The sequence below is a fragment of the Oncorhynchus clarkii genome, chromosome 19, assembly GCF_045791955.1.
Source record: "Oncorhynchus clarkii lewisi isolate Uvic-CL-2024 chromosome 19, UVic_Ocla_1.0, whole genome shotgun sequence".
NCBI classification, from domain to species: domain Eukaryota; kingdom Metazoa; phylum Chordata; class Actinopteri; order Salmoniformes; family Salmonidae; genus Oncorhynchus; species Oncorhynchus clarkii.
Window position 1 is genome coordinate 18,695,566 of NC_092165.1, and position 25,039 is coordinate 18,720,604.

The window sequence follows — 25,039 nt, forward strand, 5'->3', positions numbered from 1 at the left end:
GAGCCGATGTGGTTGTAGTGGGAGCCTCTGTTGTTGTAGTGGGAGCCGCTGTGGTTGTAGTGGGAGCCGCTGTGGTTGTAGTGGGAGCATATGTGGTTGTAGTGGGAGCTGCTGTGGTTGTAGTGGGAGCAAATGTGGTTGAAGTGGGAGCCGCTGTAGTTGTAGTGGGAGCCGCTGTGGGTGAAGTGGGAGTTGCTGTGGTCGTAGTAGGAGCTGCTGTGGTTGTAGTGGGAGCCGCAGTGGTTGCAGTGGGAGCTGCTGTGGTTGTAGTGGGAGCTGCTGTGGTTTTATTGGGAACCGCTGTGGTTGTAGTGGGAGCCGCTGTGGTTGTAATGGGAGCCGCTGTGGTTGTTGTGGGAGCCGCTGTGGTTGTAGTGGGAGCCGCTGTGGTTGTTGTGGGAGCAGCTGTGTTTGTAGTGGGAGCCGCAGTGTTTGAAGTTGGAGCCGCTGTGGTTGTAGTGGGAGCCGTTGTGGTAGGGCCAGCAGTGGATGTTGTTACACCAGCTTTTGCTGTTACTATGGGAGCTGTTGTAGTGGGAGCAGCTGTGGTTGTAGTGGGAGCCACTGTGGTTGTAGTGGGAGCAAATGTGGTTGTAGTGGGAGTCGCTGTGGTTGTAGTGGGAGGAGCTGTGGTTGAAGTGGGAGCCGCTGTGGTTGTAGTGGGAGCAGCTGTGGTTGTAGTGGGAGCCGCTGTGGTTGTAGTGGGAGCCGCTGTGGTTGTAGTGGGAGCTGCTGTGGTTGTTGTGGGAGCCGCTGTGGTTGTTGTGGGAGTCGATGTGGTTGTTGTGGGAGCCTCTGTGGTTGTTGTGAGGTAAGCTGTGGCTGTTGTAGGAGCCGCTGTGGTTGTACTGGGAGCCGCTGTGGTTGTAGTGGGAGTCGCTGTGGTTGTTGTGGGAGCCGCTGTGGTTGTAGTGGGAGCTTCTGTGGTTGTAGTGGGAGCCGCTGTGGTTGTAGTGGGAGCTTCTGTGGTTGTAGTGGAAGTCGCTGTGGTTGTAGTGGGAGCCGCTGTGGTTGTTGTGAGGTAAGCTGTGGCTGTTGTGGGAGCCGCTGTGGTTGTACTGGGAGCCGCTGTGGTTGTAGTGGGAGTCGCTGTGGTTGTTGTGGGAGCCGCTGTGGTTGTAGTGGGAGCTTCTGTGGTTGTAGTGGGAGTCGCTGTGGTTGTAGTGGGAGACGCAGTGGTTGTATTGGGAGCCGCTGTGGTTGTAGTCGGAGCCGTTGTGGTAGGGACAGCAGTGGATGTTGTTATACCAGCTTTTGTTGATGCTATGGGAGCTGTTGTAGTTGGAGTAGCTGTGGTTGTAGTGGGAGTCGCTGTGGTTGTAGTGGGAGCCGCTGTGTCTGTAGTGGGAGCCGCTGTGGTTGTAGTGGGAGCCGCTGTGGTTGTAGTGGGAGTTGCTGTGGCCTTAGTAGGAGCTGCTGTGGTTGTAGTGGGAGCCGCATTGGTTGCAGTGGGAGCCACTGTGGTTGTAGTGGGAGCCGCTGTGGTTGCAGTGGGAGCCGCTGTGGTTGTTGTGGGAGCCGCTGTGGTTTTAGTGGGAGTCGCTGTGGTTGTAGTGGGAGGAGCTGTGGTTGTAGTGGGAGCCGCTGTGATTGTAGTGGGAGCAGCTTTGGTTGTAGTGGGAGCTGCTGTGGTTGAATTGTAAGACGCTGTGGTTGTAGTGGGAGCTGCTGTGGTTGTTGTGGGAGACGCAGTGGTTGTTGTAGGAGCTGATGTGGTTGTTGTGGGTGTCGATGTGGTTGTTGTGGGAGCCTCTGTGGTTGTTGTGAGGTAAGCTGTGGCTGTTGTGGGAGCCGCTGTGGTTGTAGTGGGAGCCGCTGTGGTTGTAGTGGGAGTGGCTGTGGATGTAGTGGGAGCCGCTGTGGTTGTAGTGGGAGTTTCTTTGGTTGTAGTGGGAGCCGCTGTGGTTGAAGTGGGAGCCGTTGTGGTAGGGCCAGCAGTGGATGTTGTTACACCAGCTTTTGTTGATGGTATGGGAGCTGTTGTAGTGGGAGCCGCTGTGGTTGTAGTGGGAGCCGCTGTGGTTGTAGTGGGAGCAGATGTGGTTGTAGTGGGAGCCGATGTGGTTGTAGTGGGAGCCGCTGTGTTTGTAGTTGGATCCGCAGTGGATGTAGTGGGAGCCGCTGTGGTTGTAGTGGGAGCCGTTGTGGTAGGGCCAGCAGTGGATGTTGTTACACCAGCTTTTGCTGTTGCTATGGGAGCTGTTGTAGTGGGAGAAGCTGTGGTTGTAGTGGGAGACGCTGTGGTTGTAGTGGGAGCAAATGTGGCTGTAGTGGGAGCCGCTGTGGTTGTAGTGGGAGTCGCTGTGGTTTTAGTGGGAGGAGCTGTGGTTGTAGTCGGAGCCGCTGTGATTGTAGTGGGAGCAGCTGTGGTTGTAGTGGGAGCCGATGTGGTTGTAGTGGAAGCCGCTGTGGTTGTAGTGGGAGCTGCTGTGGTTGTTGTGGGAGACGCAGTGGTTGTTGTGGGAGCTGATGTGGTTGTTGTGGGTGTCAATGTGGTTGTTGTGGGAGCCTCTGTGGTTGTTGTGGGATCCGCTGTGGTTGTAATGGGAGCCGCTGTGGTTGTTATGGGAGCCGCCGCGGTTGTAGTGGGAGCCGCTGCGGTTGTTGTGGGAGCCGCTGTGGTTGTTGTGGGAGCCGCTGTGGTTGTAGTGGGAGCCGCAGTGGTTGCAGTGGGAGCCGCTGTGGTTGTTGTGGGAGCCGCTGTAGTTGTAGTGGGAGTCGCTGTGGTTGTAGTGGGAGGAGCTGTGGTTGTAGTGGGAGCCGCTGTGGTTGTAGTGGGAGGCGCTGTGGTTGTTGCGGGAGTCGCTGTGGTTGTTGTGGGAGCCTCTGTGGTTGTTGTGAGGTAAGCTGCGGTTGTAGTGGGAGCCACTGTGGTTGTAGTGGGAGCCGCTGTGGTTATAGTGGGAGCCGCTGTGGTTGTAGTGGGAGCCGCTGTGATCGTAGTGGGAGCCCCTGTCATTGTTGTAACATCAGCTGTGGTTTTAATGGGAGCAGCTATGGTTTTAGTGGTAGCCGTTGTGGTTGTAGTGGGAGATGCTCTGGTTGTAGTGGGAGCCGCTGTGGTTGTAGTGGGAGCCCCTATGGTCATTGTGGTTGCCGCAGTGGTTGTAGTGGGAGCATCGTTGGTTGTTGTGAGTGCTTCTGTGGTTGTAATGGGAGCTGCTGTGGTTGTAGTGGGAGCCGCTTTGGTTGTAGTGGGAGCCAATGTGGTTGTAGTGGGAGCCGCTGTGGTTGTAGTGGGAGTCCCTGTGGTTGTTGTGGTTGCCCCAGTGGTTGTAGTGGGACCATCGTTGGTTTTTGTGGGTGCAGCTGTGGTTGTTGCGGGGATGGCTGTGGTTGTTGTGGGATCAGCTTTGGTTGTTGTTGTAGAAGCTGCGGTTGTTTTGGAGTCAGCTGTTGTGGTTGTTGGAGCTGCTGTTGTTGTTGAAGGGATGGCTGTAGTTGTAGCCACAGCTGTAGTTGTCATATAATCAGATGTTGTAGTTGTGGAAAAGGTTGCTGTTGTTTTGGGAGCAACTGTAGATGTTGTAGCCACAGCTGTAGTTGTCGTAGCAGCAGCCACTATTGTTGTTGTGGGAGATGCTGTGGTTGTTGTAGGTGCAGCTGTGGTCATTGTAATACCGGCTGTGGTTGTACTGGGAGCAACTGTATTTGTTGTTGGAACAGCTGGGGTTGTTGTAGGGGAAGCTGTTGTGGTTGTGGGAGATTCTTTAGTTGTCGTTTGAGAAAATGTGGTCGTTGTGGGGATGGCTGTGGTTGTCGGAGATGCTGTAGGTGTTGTCGGAGAAGATGTGGTTGTTGTGGGTGCATCGTTGGTTGTTGTGGGTGATTCTGTGGTTGTTGTTGGTGCAGCTGTGGTTGTAGTGGGAGCCGCTGTGGTTGTTGCGGGAGTCGCTGTGGTTGTTGTGGGAGCCTCTGTGGTTGTTGTGAGGTAAGCTGCGGTTGTTGTGGGAGCCGCTGTGGTTGTAGTGGGAGCCGCTGTGGTCGTAGTGGGAGCCCCTGTCATTGTTGTAACATCAGCTGTGGTTTTAATGGGAGCAGCTATGGTTTTAGTGGTAGCCGTTGTGGTTGTTGTGGTTGCCCCAGTGGTTGTAGTGGGAGCATCGTTGGTTGTTGTGGGTGCAGCTGTGGTTGTTGTGGGGATGGCTGTGGTTGTTGTGGGATCAGCTTTGGTTGTTGTTGTAGAAGCTGCGGTTGTTTTGGAGTCAGCTGTTTTGTTTGTTGGAGCTGCTGTTGTTGTTGAAGGGATGGCTGTAGTTGTAGCCACAGCTGTAGTTGTGGAAAAGGTTGCTGTTGTTTTGGGAGCAACTGTAGATGTTGTAGCCACAGCTGTAGTTGTCATAGCAGCAGCCACTATTGTTGTTGTGGGAGATGCTGTGGTTGTTGTAGGTGCAGCTGTGGTCATTGTAATACCGGCTGTGGTTGTACTGGGAGCAACTGTATTTGTTGTTGGAACAGCTGGGGTTGTTGTAGGGGAAGCTGCTGTGGTTGTGGGAGATTCTTTAGTTGTTGTTTGAGAAAATGTGGTCGTTGTGGGGATGGCTGTGGTTGTCGGAGATGCTGTAGGTGTTGTCGGAGAAGATGTGGTTGTTGTGGGTGCATCGTTGGTTGTTGTGGGTGATTCTGTGGTTGTTGTTGGTGCAGCTGTGGTTGTTGTGGGGGCAGCTGTGGTTGTTGTGGGGGAAGATGTGGTTTTCGGAGCTGCTGTAGGTGTTGTCGGAAAAGATGTGGTTGTTGTCGCCTCTCCCGAGTCCGTTTTGGAGTTGCAGTGATGAGACAAGAATGTAACTACCAATTGGATACCACGAAATTGGGGAGAAAAAAGGGTATAAAAATATATTTTTTTTAATAATTAGTAGTTTTTTGGGGTATCTGTACTTTACTTGACTATTTATATTTTTGACAACTTTTACTTTTACTTCAATACATTCATTTTTTCTCCATACATTTTCCCTGACACCCAAAAGTACTCATTACATTTTGAATGCTTAGCAGGACAGTGAAATGGTCCAATAACACACTTATTAAGAGAACATCTCTACTGCCTCTGATCTGGCGGACTCACTAAACAGTGTGCCCCTGGTTGTGTGTGACTATTCATATGTAAAAATGAATAAATAACCTAAAATAAATGACAAGAAAATGGTGCCATCTGGTTTGCTTAATATAAGGAATTAGAAATTATTTATACTTTTGATACTTAATAATGTTTAGCAATTACATTTACTTTCGATACATAAGTATATTTAAACCCAAAAATCTTTTGACTTTTACTCAAGTAGTATTTTACTGGGTGATTTTCACTTTTATTTGAGTCATTTTCTATTAAGGTATCTTTATTTTTCTCAAGTATGACAATTGGGTATTTTGTCCACCACTGTGCCCAGGACCTCATCCAATATGTATTGAGAAGGAGGTAAGGAGGGAGGACACAAGGAATCAAGGAAATGCAATTGATATTTTCCCAAGTTTAAATGTTGGGACGCTTAAATGTTGGGTCTTGTGTCCCTGGCAATAACTTTGGCTTTGCATCCATTTATTTTAGTGCTGTGTTAAATGGCATAAATATAATATTTTAATACAGCCATGTTTTCTATAAATAACCAAGTTGATGCCTGACGTGTGATATGCTGAGCCAGCAAGTCCATTTAAAAAAAAAACTTTTGCCACTTATTTCAAGGTATGTAGCCAAGGCGGTGAAATTATGATTCAATGCAATAATTGCATGCACGCAGGTGCGGCGTGCCACAGAGAAGTTTGGTTTGTCCGTATCTAGTTTGTGTGGGAACATTATGACAGTTTTCCCTTGCTTCTTCTCTACTGCACTGTATTTCTGGATTCCAGGACTGGACAGCCAGCCATGCATTGTTGAATCTGTCTGCTGGTAATTGGCTAGTAGTATTCAATAATGACAAGACAAACGTAATTGAAAAGCCAACTGACATTTACTCCTGAGGTGCTGACCTGTTGCACCCTCTACAACCTCTGTGATAATCATTATTTGACCCTGCTGGCCATCTATGAACGTTTGAACATCTTGGCCATGTACTGTTATAATCTCCACCCGGCACTGCCAGAAGAGGACTGGCCACCCCTCTGAGCCTGGTTTTCTCTTTAGGTTTATTCCTAGGTTACAGCCTTTCTAAGGAGTTTTTCCTAGTCACCGTGCTTCTACATTGCTTGCTGTTTGGGGTTTTAGGCTGGGTTTCTGTATAGCACTTTGAGACATGTGCTGATGTAAAAATGGCTTTATAAAAACATTTGATAGATTGGCATTTCATGTATAGCTAGCTAGCTATAGTTAGCTTGAGGCAAGGCAGAAGCAGTGGCACTTTTCATCATAAATCACTAATATTTTTGAGAAAATGACATCACTGCTTTGTTTGCAATTGAAAAAACCTGAACCATCTATAACCGATCAGGTTTGAATAACCTAAACGTGTTTTACCGTTGTGACAGACTATACACCCATGTGAGTGACTCAAGCTGTTGAGAATTTTGAACATGACAACATTCAAGCAACCGAAAACCGGAAGGTAGCTATCTAACTATTTCCCAGTTCAGACATTCATTTTTTTATTTGATTTTTCCTTTATTTAACTAGGCAAGTCAGTTAAGAACAAATTCTTATTTTCAATGACGGCCTAGGAACAGTGGGTTAACTGCCTGTACAGGGGCAGAACGACAGATTTGTACCTTGTCAGCTCGGGGATTTGAACTTGCAACCTTTCGGTTACTAGTCCAACTCTCTAACCACTAGGCTACCCATCTAAGAAAGCTAGCTAGCTAGATATCTATCCTGCATAACTTTTTCCCTTGTTTGTCAGTCTCTAATGCTAGCTAGCTATCCAGTTCCAACCTGCCTGGCTGCACACCCACCAACTAGCAGTGTGTAACTAGCTAGCTACATATTTGTAGTACAGAGGTCACATTCTTGAATTCAAAGTTGTATATTAGTAGAGCCGTGGCAAGGATTCATTATCCAACCAGTTAAGATGATATAAATAGTTTTAAACCTAAAACTGTAGCATCTTGAAGCAAAAATAAAAAAAATTGTAGGATCACATTGTAGGATTTAATGAATTTATTTGCAAATGATGGTGGAAAATAAGTATTTGGTCAATAACGAAAGTTTATCTCAATACTTTGTTATATACCCTTTGTTGGCAATGACAGAGGTCAAACGTTTTCTGTAAGTCTTCACAAGGTTTTCACACACTGTTGCTGGTATTTTGGCCCATTCCTCCATGCAGATCTCCTCTAGAGCAGTGATGTTTTGGGGCTGTTGCTGGGCAACACAGACTTTTAACTCCCTCCAAAGATTTTCTATGGGGTTGAGACTGGCTAGGCCACTCCAGGACCTTGAAATGCTTCTTACGAAGTCACTCCTTCGTTGCCCGGGCGGTGTGTTTGGGATCATTGTCATGCTGAAAGACCCAGAGATGAGGCTAGAGGGCTAGAGGGCTAAAGCCTGTGTTGGTTGTTTCTCAGATAGAGCTGATGGTTATGTCCTGTATTTTGGTTAGTGTTGAGAGAGATGATTAGTGTGTACTATGTTAGTTGTTGCTAAGGAGCTTTTTGGTAGGTCCTATGTTTGTTGCAGAGAGAGCTTATTAGTATGTCCTGTGTGTGTAAATAGGACGCAGTGTTTTGATTATTGACATTGTTTTTGTTATTCTGTTTTTGTTCCCAGGGGGGAAGGGGAAGGCACCTTGGGAGTGCTTAGGCAAGAGGCCTGCAGGCATACATATACCCATAGTATATACTGTCTATGCACACTAGGTAAGACCTGAGTGGACCATCCCCTGTATTTTGATTAGTGCACCAGGTGGTGTTAGTTAGGTAAGTAGTGGGTAGGCAGGTAAGGTAGGAGCGGGGGCTTTGATATTTACTTTCTTTGCTTTGGTTCCGTTCAGCCCCTTTTCCCCAACATTACCATGTGACGGAACAAATTCTTGTGGTTCCTGAAGCGCTGCCTATAAGCTTCAAGCACCAGCTCATAAGCCCGCAACACGGTAGTTTTAACTGTATCATAGTGTAAACTGTCTTCCAGGGAGAGAGCAGCTACTACTTCCTGGGCTTTCCCAGACAATTTACATTGCAACAGGAGCAGCCAAATCTCGAGTGGCCAATGCAGCACTGCGGCCACGCGCTCAAATGCAGAGAAATAGGAATCAACTTCCGACTCTCGAAATGGAGAGACTAAAGCTATATTTCTACTCACATCGAAGTGGGCTTGGAGTTGCACTGAAGCCAGTGTCTAGCGCCAGTTGTCGGATCCTCACCTCCTTGTCGATTTCCATTCTAATTTCTAGATCATACTGCATCTGTATCTTTTTGCTCAATTTTTAAATGGGCCAGCCTCACCTTTAGCCTCGCGGTCCCGTCTGAACGACCCGAAGCAGAAGATAAAGGGTAAAATCGGGGCAATGTAAAGGGGGTACGAGCAACCCCTTCCTACGCCCTCAAAAGAGCGGATCACACCAGACATCCCAGGAATATTTCTGAACTGATAGTTTTGTAAAGAGGAATGGTCCAACATTCCTCCTGACCATTATGCAGGTCTGATCCGCAACTACAGAAAACATTTGGTTGAGGTTATTGCTGCAAAAACGAGGGTCAACCAGTTATTACATCCAAGGGTTCACATACCTTTCCCACCCTGCACTGTGAATGTTTACAGTGTTCAAGAAAGACATGAAAACGTATAATAGTTTGTGTGTTATTAGTTTAAGCAGACTGTGTTTGTCTATTGTTGTGACTTAGATGAAAATCAGATCAAATGTTATGACAAATCCACATCAAATTTTATTTGTCACATACACATGGTTAGCAGATGTTAATGCGAGTGTAGCGAAATGCTTGCGCTTCTAGTTCCGACAATGCAGTAATAACCAACGAGTAATCTAACCTAACAATTCCACAACTACTACCTTATACACACGTGTAAAGGGATAAAGAATATGTACATAAAGATATATGAATGGGTGATGGAACAGAACGGCATAGGTAAGATGCAGTAGATGGTATCGAGTACAGTATATACATATGAGATGAGTAATGTAGGGTATGTAAACAAAGTGGCATAGTTTAAAGTGGCTAGTGATACATGTATTACATAAAGATGCAGAAGATGATATAGAGTACAGTATATACATATACATATGAGATGAGTAATGTAGGGTATGTAAACATATTAAGTAGCATTGTTTAAAGTGGCTAGTGATATATATTTACATCAATTTCCATTATTAAAGTAGCTGGAGTTGAGTCGGTGTGTGTTGGCAGCAGCCACTCAATGTTAGTGGTGCCTGTTTAACAGGCTGTTTAACAGGCTCTGAGATAGAAGCTGTTTTTCAGTCTCTCGGTTCCTCCTTTGATGCACCTGTACTGATCTCGCCTTCTGGATGATAGCGGGGTGAACAGGCAGTGGCTCGGGTGGTTGTTGTCCTTGATGATCTTTATGGCCTTCCTGTGACATCGGGTGGTGTAGGTGTCCTGGAGGACAGGTAGTTTGCCCCCGGTGATGTTTTGTGCAGACCTCACTACCCTCTGGAGAGCCTTACGGTTGTGGGCGGAGCAGTTGCCGTACCAGGCAGTGATACAGCCCGACAGGATGCTCTCGATTGTGCATCTGTAGAAGTTTGTGAGTGCTTTTGGTGACAAGCCACAATTTTTCAGCCTCCTGAGGTTGAAGAGGCGCTGCTGCACCTTCTTCATGACGCTGTCTGTGTGGGTGGACCAATTCAGTTTGTCCGTAATGTGTACACCGAGGAACTTAACTTACTGCCCTCTCTACTACTGTCGATGTGGAAAGGGGGGTGCTCCCTCTGCTGTTTCCTGAAGTCCACAATCATCTCCTTTGTTTTGTTGACGTTGAGTGTGAGGTTATTTTCCTGACACCAGACTCCGAGGGCCCTCACCTCCTCCCTGTAGGCCGTCTCATCGTTGTTGGTAATCAAGCCTACCACTGTAGTGTTGTCTGCAAACTTGATGATTGAGTTGGAGGCGTGCATGGCCACGCAGTTGTGGGTGAACAGGGAGTACAGGAGAGGGCTCAGAACGCACCCTTGTGGGGCCCCAATGTTGAGGATCAGCGGGGTGGAGATGTTGTTACCTACCCTCACCACCTGGGGGCGGCCCGTCAGGAAGTCCAGTACCCAGTTTCCAGTACCCAGTTGCACATCTATGCAGAAATCCAGGTAATTCCAAAGGGTTCACATACATTTTCTTGCCACTGTATATACTGTATTCTATACTATCTATTGCATCTTAGTCTATGCCGCTCTGACATTGCTCATCCATATACTGTATGTACATATTCCTTTACTTAGATGTGTGTGTATTAGGTATTTGTTGTGAAATTGTTAGATATTGCTGCACTGTCGGAAGTAGAAACACAAGCATTTCGCTACACCCGCAATAACATCTGCTAAACACGTGTATGTGACCAATACAATTTGATTTGATTTGAGGAACTAATTCATCTCACAGAAGTTTAATGCAATGGATAAGCCAACTGTAGCTGCCTTGGTACAACAGTCACCACCACTCTTTAACTATGGAACTAAACCCCAAAGTTTTCGAGCATGTTCTGTTCTCATTTCTTACCTGTTAGACATAGGAATGTAGCGCTCCATCTCATCTTGATTTTGGCCATATCGCCACCACCTAAGAGAGAAAGATTATATCAGGTTTTCTACACATGTTGGAACAATAACTATAATTTCATATTCTGCCTCGTACAACATATGTACATTTTTGCATGTGGATCTGTTTACACACTTACAACAATGGTTGTCGATACCCTGAGATATCAAATGTTTCGTTCCATATCTCACATACAGTCATGATGGAAATGATTTGCACCCTTGATAAAGATGTGCATAAAATACTGCATAAAATAAATAATAGAAATACTCTCATGCTCTCTTATTATTCTATAATATGAATACTACTAGAATTGCTCAGATATTTCTTTTTTTTAGAGGTAATTTTTTCTCAAAAAGATAGGGGTCAATATTATTAGCACCCTGGTGTTCAATACTCTGGCACCCTCCCTTTGCGAGAATAATGGCACTGAGCCTTTTTCGAAAATGATTTATGAGATTGGAAAACACATTGGGAGGGATCGTAGACCATTCCTCCATACAGAATCTTTCCAGATCTTTGATATCCTTCATCTGCAATTATAGACTGCCCTTTTCAATTGAAACCCCAGAATTTCAATGGGGTTCAAGTCCGAAGGCTGATGACCATTGCAAAATGTTTACCCTTACAGAAAAACCAAATGATTTCAAATTCATGAAATCACATTGTCACGTGTACCCACTGGGCACAGACGTCAGTTCAACGTCGAGGTAACTATTAAAACATTTCCTAACCAGAAACCGTGGACTGATGGCAGCATTCGCCACTGAAGGCGCGAACAACCACTTTTAATCTTGGCAAGGCAACTGGAAACATGACCGAATACAAACAGTGCAGCTATTCCCTCCGCAAGGCAATCAAACAAGCAAAGTGTCAGTATAGAGACAAAGTAGAGTCTCAATTCAATGGCTCAAACACGAGTAGTATGTGGCAGGGTCTATAGTCAATCATGGATTACAAGAAGAAAACCAGCCCCGTCGCAGACATCGACGACTTGCTCCCAGAGAAATGAACAGCTTCTGCATGCGCAGACCAGCTGGCTGGTGTGTTTACGCACATATTCAATCAATCCCTATCCCAGTCTCTTGTCCCCACATGCTTCAATTCATTGTTCCTGTTCCCAAGAAAGCTAAGGTAACTGAACTAAATTACTATCACCCCATTGCACTCACTTCTGTCATCATGAAGTGCTTTGAGTGACTGGTCAAGGAGCATGTCACTTCCACCCTACCTGATACCCTAGACCCACTCCAATTTTCTTACCGCCCCAATAGGTCCACTGACGATGCAATCGCCATCACACTGCACACTGCCTTATCACATCTGGACAAGAGGAATACCTATGTAAGAATGCTGTTCATTGACTACAGCTCAGCATTTAATACCATAGTGCCCTCCAAATTCGTCATTAAGCTCGAGGCCCTGGGTCTCGATCCCGCCCTGTGCAACTGGGTCCTGGACTCTCTGACAGGCCACCTCAGGTGCTGATTGTAGGAAACAACATCTCCACCCCGCTGATCCTCAACACTGGGGCCCCACAAGGGTGCGTTCTGAGCCCTCTCCTGTACTCCCTGTTCACCCATGACTGTGTGGCCATGCACGCTTCCAACTCAATCATCAAGTTTGCAGACGACACTACAGTGGTAGGCAAGATTACCAACAATGACGAGACAGCCTACAGGGAGGAGGTGATGGCCCTCGGAGTGTGGTGTCAGGAAAATAACCTCTCACTCAACATCAACAAAACAAAGGAGCTGATCGTGGACTTCCGGAAACAGAAGAGGGAGCAGCCCCCCATCCACATTGATGGGACAGTAGTGGAGAAGGTGGAAAGTGTTAAGTTCCTCAGCGTACACATCACGGACAAACTGAAATGGTCCACCCACGCAGACCGCCTCCAGGAGTCTGAAGAAATTTGGCTTGTCACCTAAAATACTCACACACTTTTACAGATGCACAATCAAGAGCATCCTGTCAGGCTGTATGGCATACCACCTGGTATGGCAACTGCGCCTCCCTCAACCACAAGGCTCTCCAGAGGGTAGTGCGGTCTGCACAACGCATCACCTACTTTTAATAACATGGATGTTCATTCCATAGCTCTGCCTATGAATTTGAGAGTGGTTACATTTCTCCAGCCCCTTCCCTAAGTCTTTCACCTAAACAGGGGCGGGGAATTTCTTTGTTATTGTTTCAACTGCTGATTACCACTTTGAAAGGAAATATGTATTTATTGCAACACAGAAAGCTCAATCATTATGTTCCATAATTTCAACACTCTAAGAAACAATAGTTCAAAAAGGGTTCTTCAGCTGTCCCCATAGGATAACCTTTTTTGGTTCTAGATAGAACCCTCTTTGGTTCCATGTAGAACTAATTTGGGTTCCATGTAGTACCTACCCTCTGTCTACAGGGTTCTTCAATGAACTCAAAAGGGTTCTACCTGGAATCAAAAAGGGTTCTTCTATTATGAATTATGAATTGTGAATTATGAATTGTCCATGTGTGCCCATTTAGATCCCTGCATGAGACCAGTAATACTTTTGGAGATTGCTGTTGTTGGAAATGATTAATCCAGTTTAGCTTGATCCTTGTTGAAGATACAAGTGAACCCTTATCATCATTTCAGAATTACGCACAATCCTTGACTGTTGGTTCTCTGTTAATGAAATACAAAATTCATAGTGCGCAAGGTGCAGAAATACAGTAAACCTCATTGTAATCTCGCTGTGTGATTTCATTTGAAACCTTTCTTCAACATTGCGCCTTGTATAAGACATTTAAAATGAGTGTGTGAAGTTCTGTGCTGCTCTTTGAAGAGGCTGCAAGACCGAACGTAAAACATCTTGTCCCTTTCACCTGGAAGCCTCTTCCTCAGAGCTAAAAAACTGACTCACCTTTTGTGCATGTGTTACTTTACACACTCTAATTAGGGCCTACATCTCTGACTCATGTTTCTGAACAGCTTAAATATAAACACTGGGGCGACATTAACAACATTCCAAAAATATACATCCTAATTTAGGATGTAGGCTACAACCTTCTCTGTCTGTTGTAGTTAAGGATATTGCAGTAGTAGCACAAGCAGGTCGCAGTCTACACAACAGGAGGCTGCTGGGGGGGGGGGGGGGGGGGGGGGGGCTCATAGTAATGGCTGGAATGGAATGGTATGGTTTTATATGTGTGGTACCATTCTATTTATTCTATTCCAGCTATGAGCCCATCCACCCCAATTAAGGCGCTAATGGCCGTCGGTGCCATGTTTTATATTGGGGAAAAAACGATATGCTTTTTAATCACAAATAGCAAGTGCTATTTTTCTTCTCAATGGTAATGTAAGTACTGCATGATTTGATAGTCACATGATTGAAATTTGTCAGTAAAAATAGTAGTTAAAATATAATGAATAGTTCACAAACTGCACATCACTAGAACATAGCAACTTGGTTGCAGTTTGTATCTGTGCTATAACGGTTAAAATGTTCATAAAATGAAGGGGGAAAAAAACGAATATCGATATTGGTCGATATTACAAAGAAAATATCAGATATACGTACTGGCCCAGAATTTACACATCATAAGTGCAAAAACGGATGGAAAAATATGTAGAAATGATATTGGACATGAATCTTAAAACAGCTGGCCTTTTTCTGAACTGCAAATGGCCCATCCCTGTTCTAAATGGTGATGCAAATATCTTAACCAAGGAAGGGAAAGTTACGTTTTTTCAGTTGAGCTTTTCATTCAGCTTTGTTCACCTGAAAGAGTTGGCTCCGAACAGCTCTTTGTTCAGTAGCCATGATTATGTTAAATAAACATGGGCTGGGGCCTGAGACTGGGCTCTGCCTAGGGCTGTTACAATGACTGTATTACGAACACACTGGCAGTAATGAATCATGACCGCAGTAAAGATCAACATGAACGTTGAGTCACAGTAATTTCCTCTTATGCACTCTGGATTTGCTAATGATCATCAGGTCGCTAATGTCCAGAGACTAAGGGAATTATTGTCCCTCTAACCACTCTCACGTCAATGCAAATGCAATCAAAAGTATATCAAACAGTATGTGCTTTTAAAACTCACTTTGCTGTGATTGATCCATTTGAAGCAATAAGTTCCCTAACCACGCTCACCCATATAAATATTAGAGCTTATGTGTTATTTCATGTGATTCAATGGGCTACAGTAGTAAAGGTCAAATTCAATATCTTATCAAATTATTTTTAAATATGTTTGTTTTAAACCTAAAGAGGTCCTAAATTTGTTATAAAAATGTGGCCTTGATATGATGAAGTTATTAATTCCACTTTGGATGGTGTATCAATACACCCAGTCACTACAAAGATATAGGCGTCCTTCCTAACTCAGTTGCCGGTGAGGAATGAAACTGCTCAGGGTTTTCACCATGAGACCAAAGGTGACTTTAAAACAGTTACAGTGTTTAATGGCAGTGATAGGAGAAAACTGAGGATGGATCAACAACATTGTAGTAACTCCATAATACTAACCTAAATGACTGGAGGGAAAACAAGGAAGCCTGTGCATAATATTCCAAAACATGCATCCTGTTTGCAATAAGGCACTGAAGTAAAACTGCAAAACTTTATGTCCTGCATACAAAGCATTATGTTTATTGCAAATCCAACACATCACTGAGTGAGACCTCATATTTTCAAGCATGGTGGTGGCTGCATCCTGTTATGATTATGCTTGTCATCGGCAAGGACTAGGGAGTTTTTAGGGTAAAAATAATTGGAATACAGCTAAGCACAGAAAAAAATCCTAGAAGAAAACCTTGTGCAGTCTGGTTTCCAACAGACCCAGGGTGGCAAATTCACCTTTCAGCAGGACAATTACCTAAAACACAAGGTGAAATATACACTTGTTGCTTACCAAGACAAAATTGAATGATCCTGAGTGGCCTGGTTACAGTTTCGACTTAAATCATCTTGAAAAATCAATGGCAAGACATACATAAATATATAAATATTGCACATTCCAAATTGTACATTCCAGGTGTATAGACTTACCCAGAAAGACTCACAGCTGTAATCGCTTCCAAATATGATTCCAACATGTATTGACTCAGGAGTGTGAATAATTCGGTCAATGACCGATATTTGCATTTCCTTTTCAGTAAATTAGCAAACATTTCTAAAAACATGTTTTCATTTTGTCATTATGGGGTATTGTGTGCAGATGGGTGTAGCACAACAAAATGTGAAAAAAAGTCAAGGGGTATGACTACTTTCTGAATGCACTGTATAATGATAGAGTCCTGCTATGTCTGATGTCCTTTCTTGAACAGACTTGGTAACCTTCTTGATTGATTTGGCAGATATACATGCATGATGTTAGGGGCTCAGGTCTACTTGGTGACAAGATCATTTCATGTGATATTATTGGATTGGTGAATTAACACCCACTGATTTTGAGAGGAATTTCGATGTTTGAGTCTATTGTTTTGTCATTTCAAACGAAATTCTGTCAAGTACCTATTTTGATGGCAAAGTGCTTAAATAACTTGATATTAAGAATTTTGTTTATTTTTCACCCATTTGTTTTGATGGATTTTAAATGTGGAACTGCTATTTTTGAAGTTCAGTGTGTTTAAAGTTTGCACATACAAAAACTATTGAGTTTAAAATGATGAAATACACACACTATCATAACAACTGGATAATGATAACTTTATAAAGTAATGCTATGAAATCAAAATCCTCTGAAAATCCTTGCTTAAACAAAATTCAGTATCTTGCACGCCAATTTCCACTCACCTGAACTTCTTGAAATAAATAAATGAAGTCCACTTGAAATTGTACTCCCAAAGGGGCAGAAGGTGATGGTCAACCAGGTATACAAGTCCAAAAGTATAACGTCTTCTCTCTCTATCACCTCACGATCAGTAATGTCAGTACGACAGGAAAACGCAGGTATGTTCAATATGAATCTCAGACCATATTTACAGCCTTAATATGGCAATTGCTGATCAACTGGTTGGGTGGCTCAATGTCACCCCTTTTGTGTTGTTAGGCCCTCTTTATAGTTCATAACCTTTCTAAACATTCCTCCACCCCGGCAAATCCATCTATCCTACCCCACTGTTTAGACATCATCAATGCCATCCGCCTATCTGTTGTTTTTGTTCATTGTCTGATTGCAAAAGAGGGTCAAACCGATTTGCCATACCGGTTATTCCACAACTCACAGATAACTGCTTTCTCAGAGACACGTGCATAAATGTCTTCATGTAGACGAACAGACCACAATGCATTCCACTGAACAAAAATATAAACACAACATGCAAGAATTTCAAAGAATGTAAAGTCCATTCAGGATCCAAAGACTGGAATGGTCTTAACGAAACAGATTAACCCTGCTCATGGATAATTAATTGACTGCCAATCAAAACTAAAGATTTTCAGTTTCATTGAAATGTCTTCAAATATTTGTGAACTACTGAATGGTTCATCTGCTTTTGAAAAGGTACAATCTCTGATATTATAATCCCACATTGTAATATAAAAACACAAAGTCCTTTATTTACCTAACCTGAATCTGGCCGATGCATCTGTATTCATTATTATGGTTCTTATTATTAAGATTTGTATTTTATTCATTTATTTTTATATACTGAACATAAACATAAACGCAACATGCCAGAATTTCAAAGATTTTACTGAGTTACAGATCATATAATGAAATCAGTTCATTGAAATAAATGCATTAGTCCCTAATCTATGGATTTAACATGACCGGAAATACATACAGTGGGGATAAATAAAATAAAATGCAAATTAATTACTTAAAAATCATACAATGTCATTTTCTGGATTTTTGAAATGTACCTATGATAAAAATTACAGACCTCTACATGCTTTGTAAGTAGGAAAACCTGCAAAATCGGCAGTGTATCAAATACTTGTTCTCCCCACTGTATATGCATCTGTTGGTCACCGATACCTTTAAAAAAAGGTAGGAGCGTGGATCAGAGCATCCCAAACAAGCTCAATGGGTGACATGCCTGGTGAGTATGCAGACCATTGAAGAACTGGGACATTTTTATCTTCCAGGAATTATGTAGAGATTCTTGCGAAATAGGGCCGTGCATTATCATGTTGATACGAGGTGATGGCAGCAGATTAATGACAATGGGCCTCAGGATCTTGTGTTCATTGTCCGTAGATAATGCCAGCCAATACCATAACCCCACCATCACCATGGGGCACTCTGTTCACAATGTTAACAATGTTAACACAATGTTAACATGTTAACATTCTACACAAACTGTCAGAAACCGTATCAGGGAAACTCATCTGAGTGCTTGTCATCCTCACCAGGGTCTTGACCTGACTGCAGTTCGACGTCGTAACCGACTTCAGTGGGCAAATGCTCACCTTTGATGGCCACTGGCATGCTGGAGAAGTGTGTTCTTCATGGACGAATCCCAGTTTCAACTGTACCAGGCAGATGGCAGACAGCGTGCATGATGTTGTGTGGGCGAGCAGTTTGTGAATAGAGTGCAACATGTTGGTGGTGGGGTTATGGTATGGCCAGGCATAAGATACAAACAACAAAGACAATTGCATTTTATCAATGGCAATTTGAATGCACAGAGATACCGTGACGAGATCCTGAGGCCCATTGTCATGTTTCAGCATCTACAAAGTCATCTACACAATTCCTGGAAGCTGAAAATGTCCCAATTCTTCCATGGCCTGCATTCTCACCAGACAGGTCACCCATTGAGCATATTTGGGATGCTCTGAATCGACGTGTACGACAGCGTGTTCCAGTTCCCGCCAATATCCATCACCTTCGCACAGCCATTGAAGAGGAGGGGGACAACATTTCACAGGCCACAATCAACAGCCTGATCAACTGTATGCGAAGAAGATGGGTAGTGCCGAATGAGGCAAATTATGGTCACACAAGATACTGACTGGTTTTCTGATCCACAATCCTACCTTTTTTTTTTTAAAGGTATCTCTGACCAACAGATGCATATCTGTATTCCCAGTCATGTGACATAAATAGATTAGGGCCTAATTTATTTATTTAAATTAACTGATTTCCTTATATGAACTGTAAGTCAGTAAAATCTCTGAAATGTTTGCATGTTGCGTTTATATTTTTGTTCAGTGCATAAATAAAACACAATTATGTTTTTGACTGCACTGGGCCTTTAATAAAAACAGGTAATTTTTTTTACCATTACAAATAAAAAAACATGAAGTGGCACACACCCAGAGAAAATGATTTGATGTAGAGGTGCTGCCTGACGGAGAATAAACTATAAGCTATGAAAATAACTAAAGAGAGTCGCACACTCCATATATTAGCTCCCAGTAATTTATTGGATAAAGCACCAACGTTTCCACGCAGATTCCACGCAGATGCCGAAACGTTGGTGATTTACCCAATAAATTACTGGGTGCTAATATATGGAGTGTGCAACTCTATTCATTTTCATAATTGTTTTACCTTTAACATCAATTTTCTCAGAAAGTGTAAACTCAGATTTTTCAAATGTTTGCATATGTTCATGTTCATGTTGTGCCCGTCATTGGTCATTTCAACCATAGAAATAGAATCCATAGAATGGAGTGATCCCTTCAGGACACTGTAATTTACAGTGCATTTGAAAAGTAGTCAGACCCTCTGACTTTTTCACATTGTGTTATGTTAGAGCCTTATTCTAAAATGGATGACATTTTATTTTTTCCTCATCAATCTACACACGATAATGTGTGACATAATGACTGAGTAAAGTACCATTTCAAATGTTAGCAAATGTATTTTTTTTAAACAGAAAAATCACACAATTACATAAGTATTCAGACCGTTTAGTCAACACTTTGTTGAAGCACCTTTGGCAGCGATTACAGGCTCGAGGCTTCTTGGGTATGACGCTACAAGCTTGGCACACATGTATTTGGGGAGTTTCTCCCATTCTTCTCTGCAGATCCTCTCAAAGTCTGTCAGGTCTCTCCAGAGATCTTTGATTGGGTTCAAGCCCGGCTCTGGCTGGGCTACTCAAGGACATTCAGACACTTGTCCCGAAGCCACTCCTACGTTGTCTTGGCTGTGGTTCGGGTCATTGTCCTGTTGGAAGGTGAACCTTCGCCCCAGTCTGAGGTCCTGAAGGATCTCTCTGTACTTTTCTCTGTTAATTTTTCCTCGTCTCCCAGTCCCTGCCTCTGGAAAACATCACCACAGTATGATTCTGCAACCACCGTGCTTCACAGTAGGGATGGTGCCAGGTTTCCTCCAGATGTGACGCTTGGCATTCAGGCCAAAGAGTTCAATATTGGTTTCATCAGACCAGAGAATCTTGTTTATCATGGTCTGAGTCCTTTAGTTGCCTTTTGGCAAACTCCAAGCGGGCTGTCATGTGCCTTTTACTGAGAAATTGCTTCCGTCTGGCCACTCTACGACAAAGGACCTGATTGTTGGAGTGCTGCAGAGATGGTTGTCCTTCTGGAAGGTTCTCCCATCTTCACAGAAGAACTCTGTCAGAGTGACCATCAGGTTTTTGTTAAACTCCCTGACCAAGGCTCTTCTACCCCGACTGCTCAGTATGGCCGAGTGGCCAGCTCTAGGAAGAGTCTTGGTGCTTCCAAACTTCTTCCATGTAAGAAATAATGATGGAAGCCAATGGGTTCTTGGGGACCTTCAATGCTGCAGAAAAGTTTTGGTACACTCTGTGCCCCGATGCAAACCTGTCTCGGAGCTCTACGGACTAATCCTTTGACCTCATGGCTTGGTTTTCGCTCTGACATGTACTGTCAACTGTGGGACCTTATAGACAGGCGTGTGCCTTTCCAAATCATGTCCAATCAATTGAATTAATCACAGGTCGACTCCAATCAAGTTGTAAAAAAAATCTCAAGGATGATCAATGGAAACAGGATGCAACTGAGCTCAATTTTGATTCTATTCTAAAGAGTCTAAATACTTACGTACATTTTATTAAAAAACATTTAAATAACCTGTTTTCGCTTTGTCACTATGGGTTATTTAGTCTAGATTGATGACAGGGGGGAAAAAATGATTTAATAAATTTTAGAAAAAGGCTGTAATGTAACAAAATGTGGAAAAAGGGAAGGGGTCTGAATAATTTCCGAATGCACTGTAACTGGTACACCATTGTATTTTAAACTGAATTGAAACTTAAAGGGCCACTTTTCAACCTCATATTCAATATCTCCAGGGCCACAGTTTTTCAAAAGTTGTCTATCTGGACTTCAGATATCGGATAGGATTAAAAGCATTGAGATATAATAAACAGAAAGGATGAATCGTGAAGAGGGTACGACAAAGCCTATTCCCCCTCAGGAAACTAAAAAGATTTGGCATGGGTCCTGAGATCCTCAAAAGGTTCTACAGTTGCAACATCGAGAGCATTCGGCCTCTGACCGCAAGGCACTTCAGAGGATAGTGCGTATGGCCCAGTACATCACTGGGGCAAATCTGCCTGCCATCCAGGACCTCGACACCAGGTTGTGTCAGAGGAAGGCCCTAAAAATTGTCAAAGACCCCAGCCACCCCAGTCATAGACTGTTCTCTCTACTACCGCATGGCAAGCGGTACCAGAGTGCCAAGTCTAGGACAAAAAGGCTTCTCAACCGTTTTTACCTGGACTATTTGCATTGTGTGCCTCCCCCCAACGCTGCTGCTACTCTCTGTTTATCTTATATGCATAGTCACTTTAACTATACATTCATGTACATACTACCTAAATTGGCCAAACCAACGAGTGCTCCCGCACATTGGCTAACCGGGCTATCTGCATTGTGTCCAAATGCCATCCCCTCTTTTTACGCTTCTGCTACTCTCTGGTCATTATATATGCATAGTCACTTTAACGATACCTACATGTACATACTACCTCAATAAGCCTGACTAACAGGTGTCTGTATATAGCCTTGCTACTCTTTTTTCAAATGTCTTTTTACTGTTGTTTTATTTCTTTACTTACCTACACACACACACACACACACACACACACACACACACACACACACACCTTTTATTTTCCTGCACCATTGGTTAGAGCCTGTAGGTAAGCATTTCACTGTAAGGTTTACACCTGTAGTATTCGGCGCACGTGACAAATAAACTTTGATTTGATTTGATTTTGAATAATTGACCTGAATGGGGATACCCATTCTATTCATTCTATTTCTATTTATCTCTTCCTATCCGATAGCAGTAATGCAGATAGATAACTTTTGGAAAACTAGGCCCGGCCTCATACCAGTGTCTACATGTGTGAAAATGGTGTGTTTCTATGATGTGTGGTTAAAAATAATAAAAAGCAAGGTACTACAAAATGCTTATCTGTGACATTACAGGGCAGCAAGTAACAAAACCAGTTATTTTCAAAACCTGCAACTAGTTTCTAGCTATGGGGAGGGGAATTATCTTGCTCCACACATCACTGCTAATCTCATAGTGTTTTAAACTCATTTTTGAAGATGTCATCGGGTATAACTTTTTAACCTTCATTTTTTTTTTCTCACAAAACATAGAAATTCTTTGTTTTCACATATGTAAACAATGGACATAATGCAAACAAGGTTTAAAAGTGTTGGAGTTGTCCTTTAAACTTCCAATTATTACCAGAAAAATGGCTGCTGGTCCACACACCGTGGAACGTCAACTTAAATGGGGAAAGTCTATTCAATTATCTATTTTTCTATTATTTAAATAGGTTTCCTATGGAAGATTGACAGTTGAATTTAAAACAATGAATATGCTCACTCAAGTAAGCATTTTCTGATGTGTGGACATCCAACCATCTTTTTGGTACCATTTCAAAGTTAAAATGTAATTACATTTTATTAACATTTTAGTGAATTTATCAGCCAAAACATGACACCCACCCTGTATTCAAGAGCATAATGTAACTCAACCGATGATGGGCACTCTCCAAACACCTCAGATAATATAAAATATATTCTAAATTGAATATGAATTCAATCGGAGAGTATACATTTTACGATAATTGATTTTAAAGGTAAAATATATATTTTTTACATTTCAGGAAATTATAAATAATTTGATAACCCTGTTTGTAAGCTTTCAAATTATATCAAACTAAAACTTTATCTTTTTCTGTGATGAAGATATGGATGTCTCATTGTAGGGTATGTAAAATTCGATATTAGTACAAAAATGTAGTGTCAAAATTCAGTATAGAGTGTAAACAGGATAATTATGACTCATTTCAGGAAACTAGGCGTATGTCACGGGTCACTACTTCACAGGAGAGCCATTTGAAGGTAAACGTTTTATCAAAATGTTTTTTTTTGTTGGCAGAAATGCCTTCTGGGACATATGAACTTTCATGTGCCTTAATAACGAACGTGAATGCCATCAATAAATATGAATAAAATTGTTAAAATTACGAGCCTAGTTGGTTTAGCCACAGAAAAAGCGAGCAACCTTCCCGCTAGCCAAGATTATCTCAGCCAATGAGTGGGCTGGACATGCTGAGAGATGAGTTCAGATTGGTCTGCCATATAGCACACTTCTTTCTCTTTGAGCTGATCAGTTTGTGTAGGTAATCCTGTCTAAACTGGCTTAAAAAATATATAGTAGTAAAACTACATATGTGTTGCTCTCCACTTTCTGGAGGCCCAAGTTTTGAAATCAGTGGAATTTAACCTTTTGAAGCTAGGGGGTACTATTTTTATGTTTGGAAAAATAACGTTCCCAAAGTAAACGGCCTATTCCTCAGGACCAGATGCTAGAATATGCATATAATTGACAGATTAGGATAGAAAACACTCTAAAGTTTCCAAAACTGTCAAAATGTTGTTTGTGAGTATAACATAACTGATATTGCAGGCGAAACCCTGAGAAAAATCAAACCAGGAAGTGGCCTCTATTTTGAAAAGCCAATGTTCCATAGCCTCCCATTGCTCCATTTAAAGGGATATCAACCAGATTCCTTTTCCTATCGCTTCCTCAAGGTTTCAGTCTTCAGAGATAGTTTCAGGCTTTTATTTTGAAAATGAGCCAGAACGACCGCATCAAGCGGTCACATGAGTTTTGCTCGCACAACAGAATTTGGACAGCTATTGTTTTTCCCTCTCCTACTGTGAAAGACATTTGCAGTTGATGTATGATCGATTATATATTTTAAAAACAACCTGAGGCTTGATTATAAAAAACGTTTGACGTGTTTCTGTGCACATTACGGATATTATTTGTCTGCGTTGTCGTGACCGCTCTTTCCTGTGGATTTCTGAACATAATGCGCCAAACGAACTGAGGTATTTTGGATATAAAAATAATATTTATGGACTAGTTTACTGTTCCCAGAGCCAAGACCGAGGTGGAGCGGGGTCCACGTCCCATACCCGAGCCGCCGCCGTAAAGGCGGCCCACCCGGACCCGGTTTCCCACTGGGTTTTTGTGGGTAGTTAATTTATGTTTAGTGTGTGTTGCACCTGACAGAGCTGTTTCGGTTGTCTCTTTGTTGTTTAGCATTTTAGTGTTCAGTTTCGAATAAACATGACGAACACGTACCACGCTGCGCTTTGGTCCTCACCTTCTTCCACCAATGGCCGTTACACACTGAGCATTTTTTACTTGAGAAATACAGCACCAAACACCTTAGCTAACTAAAACGTTCTTGTCAAAAACACCCAAATTAATTACAGATATCTTTGGGGGAAGTGATTGAGGCTTTGATACTATAGTGTCTCATGGGGGACAAACTTCAGTAACTGTCACATAAAAACCAAAGGCTGAAAATATTTTTAAAATGCGGAATCATTGTGGTTAAGTCGCTCTTTAATGTTTTGGCATTCAGGTCCAAAAAGTTTATTCCTGACCACTTCTAACATTGGAGGAAGGTTTTGTTCAAATCAAAAGGGTGCAGTCAGAAAGTGGTTGAAAGCATTGGGAACAACCCTGATGATAGTTATTCTAATATGTTACTTATGCTCATTGTTCACTTCTGAGCCTTATGTGAACAGCTCTCTACACTTCCAAATGTAGACATTAGACTATTGATAAAGATCAAAAGAGGTAACACTTTACATTACAGTACGGGTTCAAGTAGTAACTAATACTAAATTACATATAACATGGCAACAACAACATGTAATAGTAACAATGGAAATATTACTTTTACTTATAGTATAATATAAATACTAAGTAATGTTTTATAAAAAAAATAACCATGGTTACATAAGCTTTACGTTTTTTTTTTTTTTTACTTCTGTTGACTGTATGGTTGCAATAACATTTGATTGTATAAATAGCCTCTATCTGCAACGTCAATAGCAGGCGTGTATGGTATCTATTTTCCCTGCTTCAATGATCCTTTAGCCTATTAAAGCCCTTTTTCATTGTGAACACAAAAATGCTCTG

The 25,039-nt window shown here is 42.7% G+C and overlaps 1 protein-coding gene across 1 annotated transcript in view; it reads right to left on the reverse strand.

The window, feature by feature from the left end:
- The window catches only part of LOC139374428 (hornerin-like), a 44,097-nt gene extending 44,007 nt beyond the window's left edge, over nucleotides 1-90 (reverse strand). The window contains exon 1 of the mRNA XM_071115476.1: nucleotides 26-90. Within this exon, the coding sequence (XP_070971577.1) occupies nucleotides 26-90 (65 nt within the window). The remainder of the gene's footprint in view (nucleotides 1-25) is intronic.
- Nucleotides 91-25,039: the final 24,949 nt, after the last annotated feature.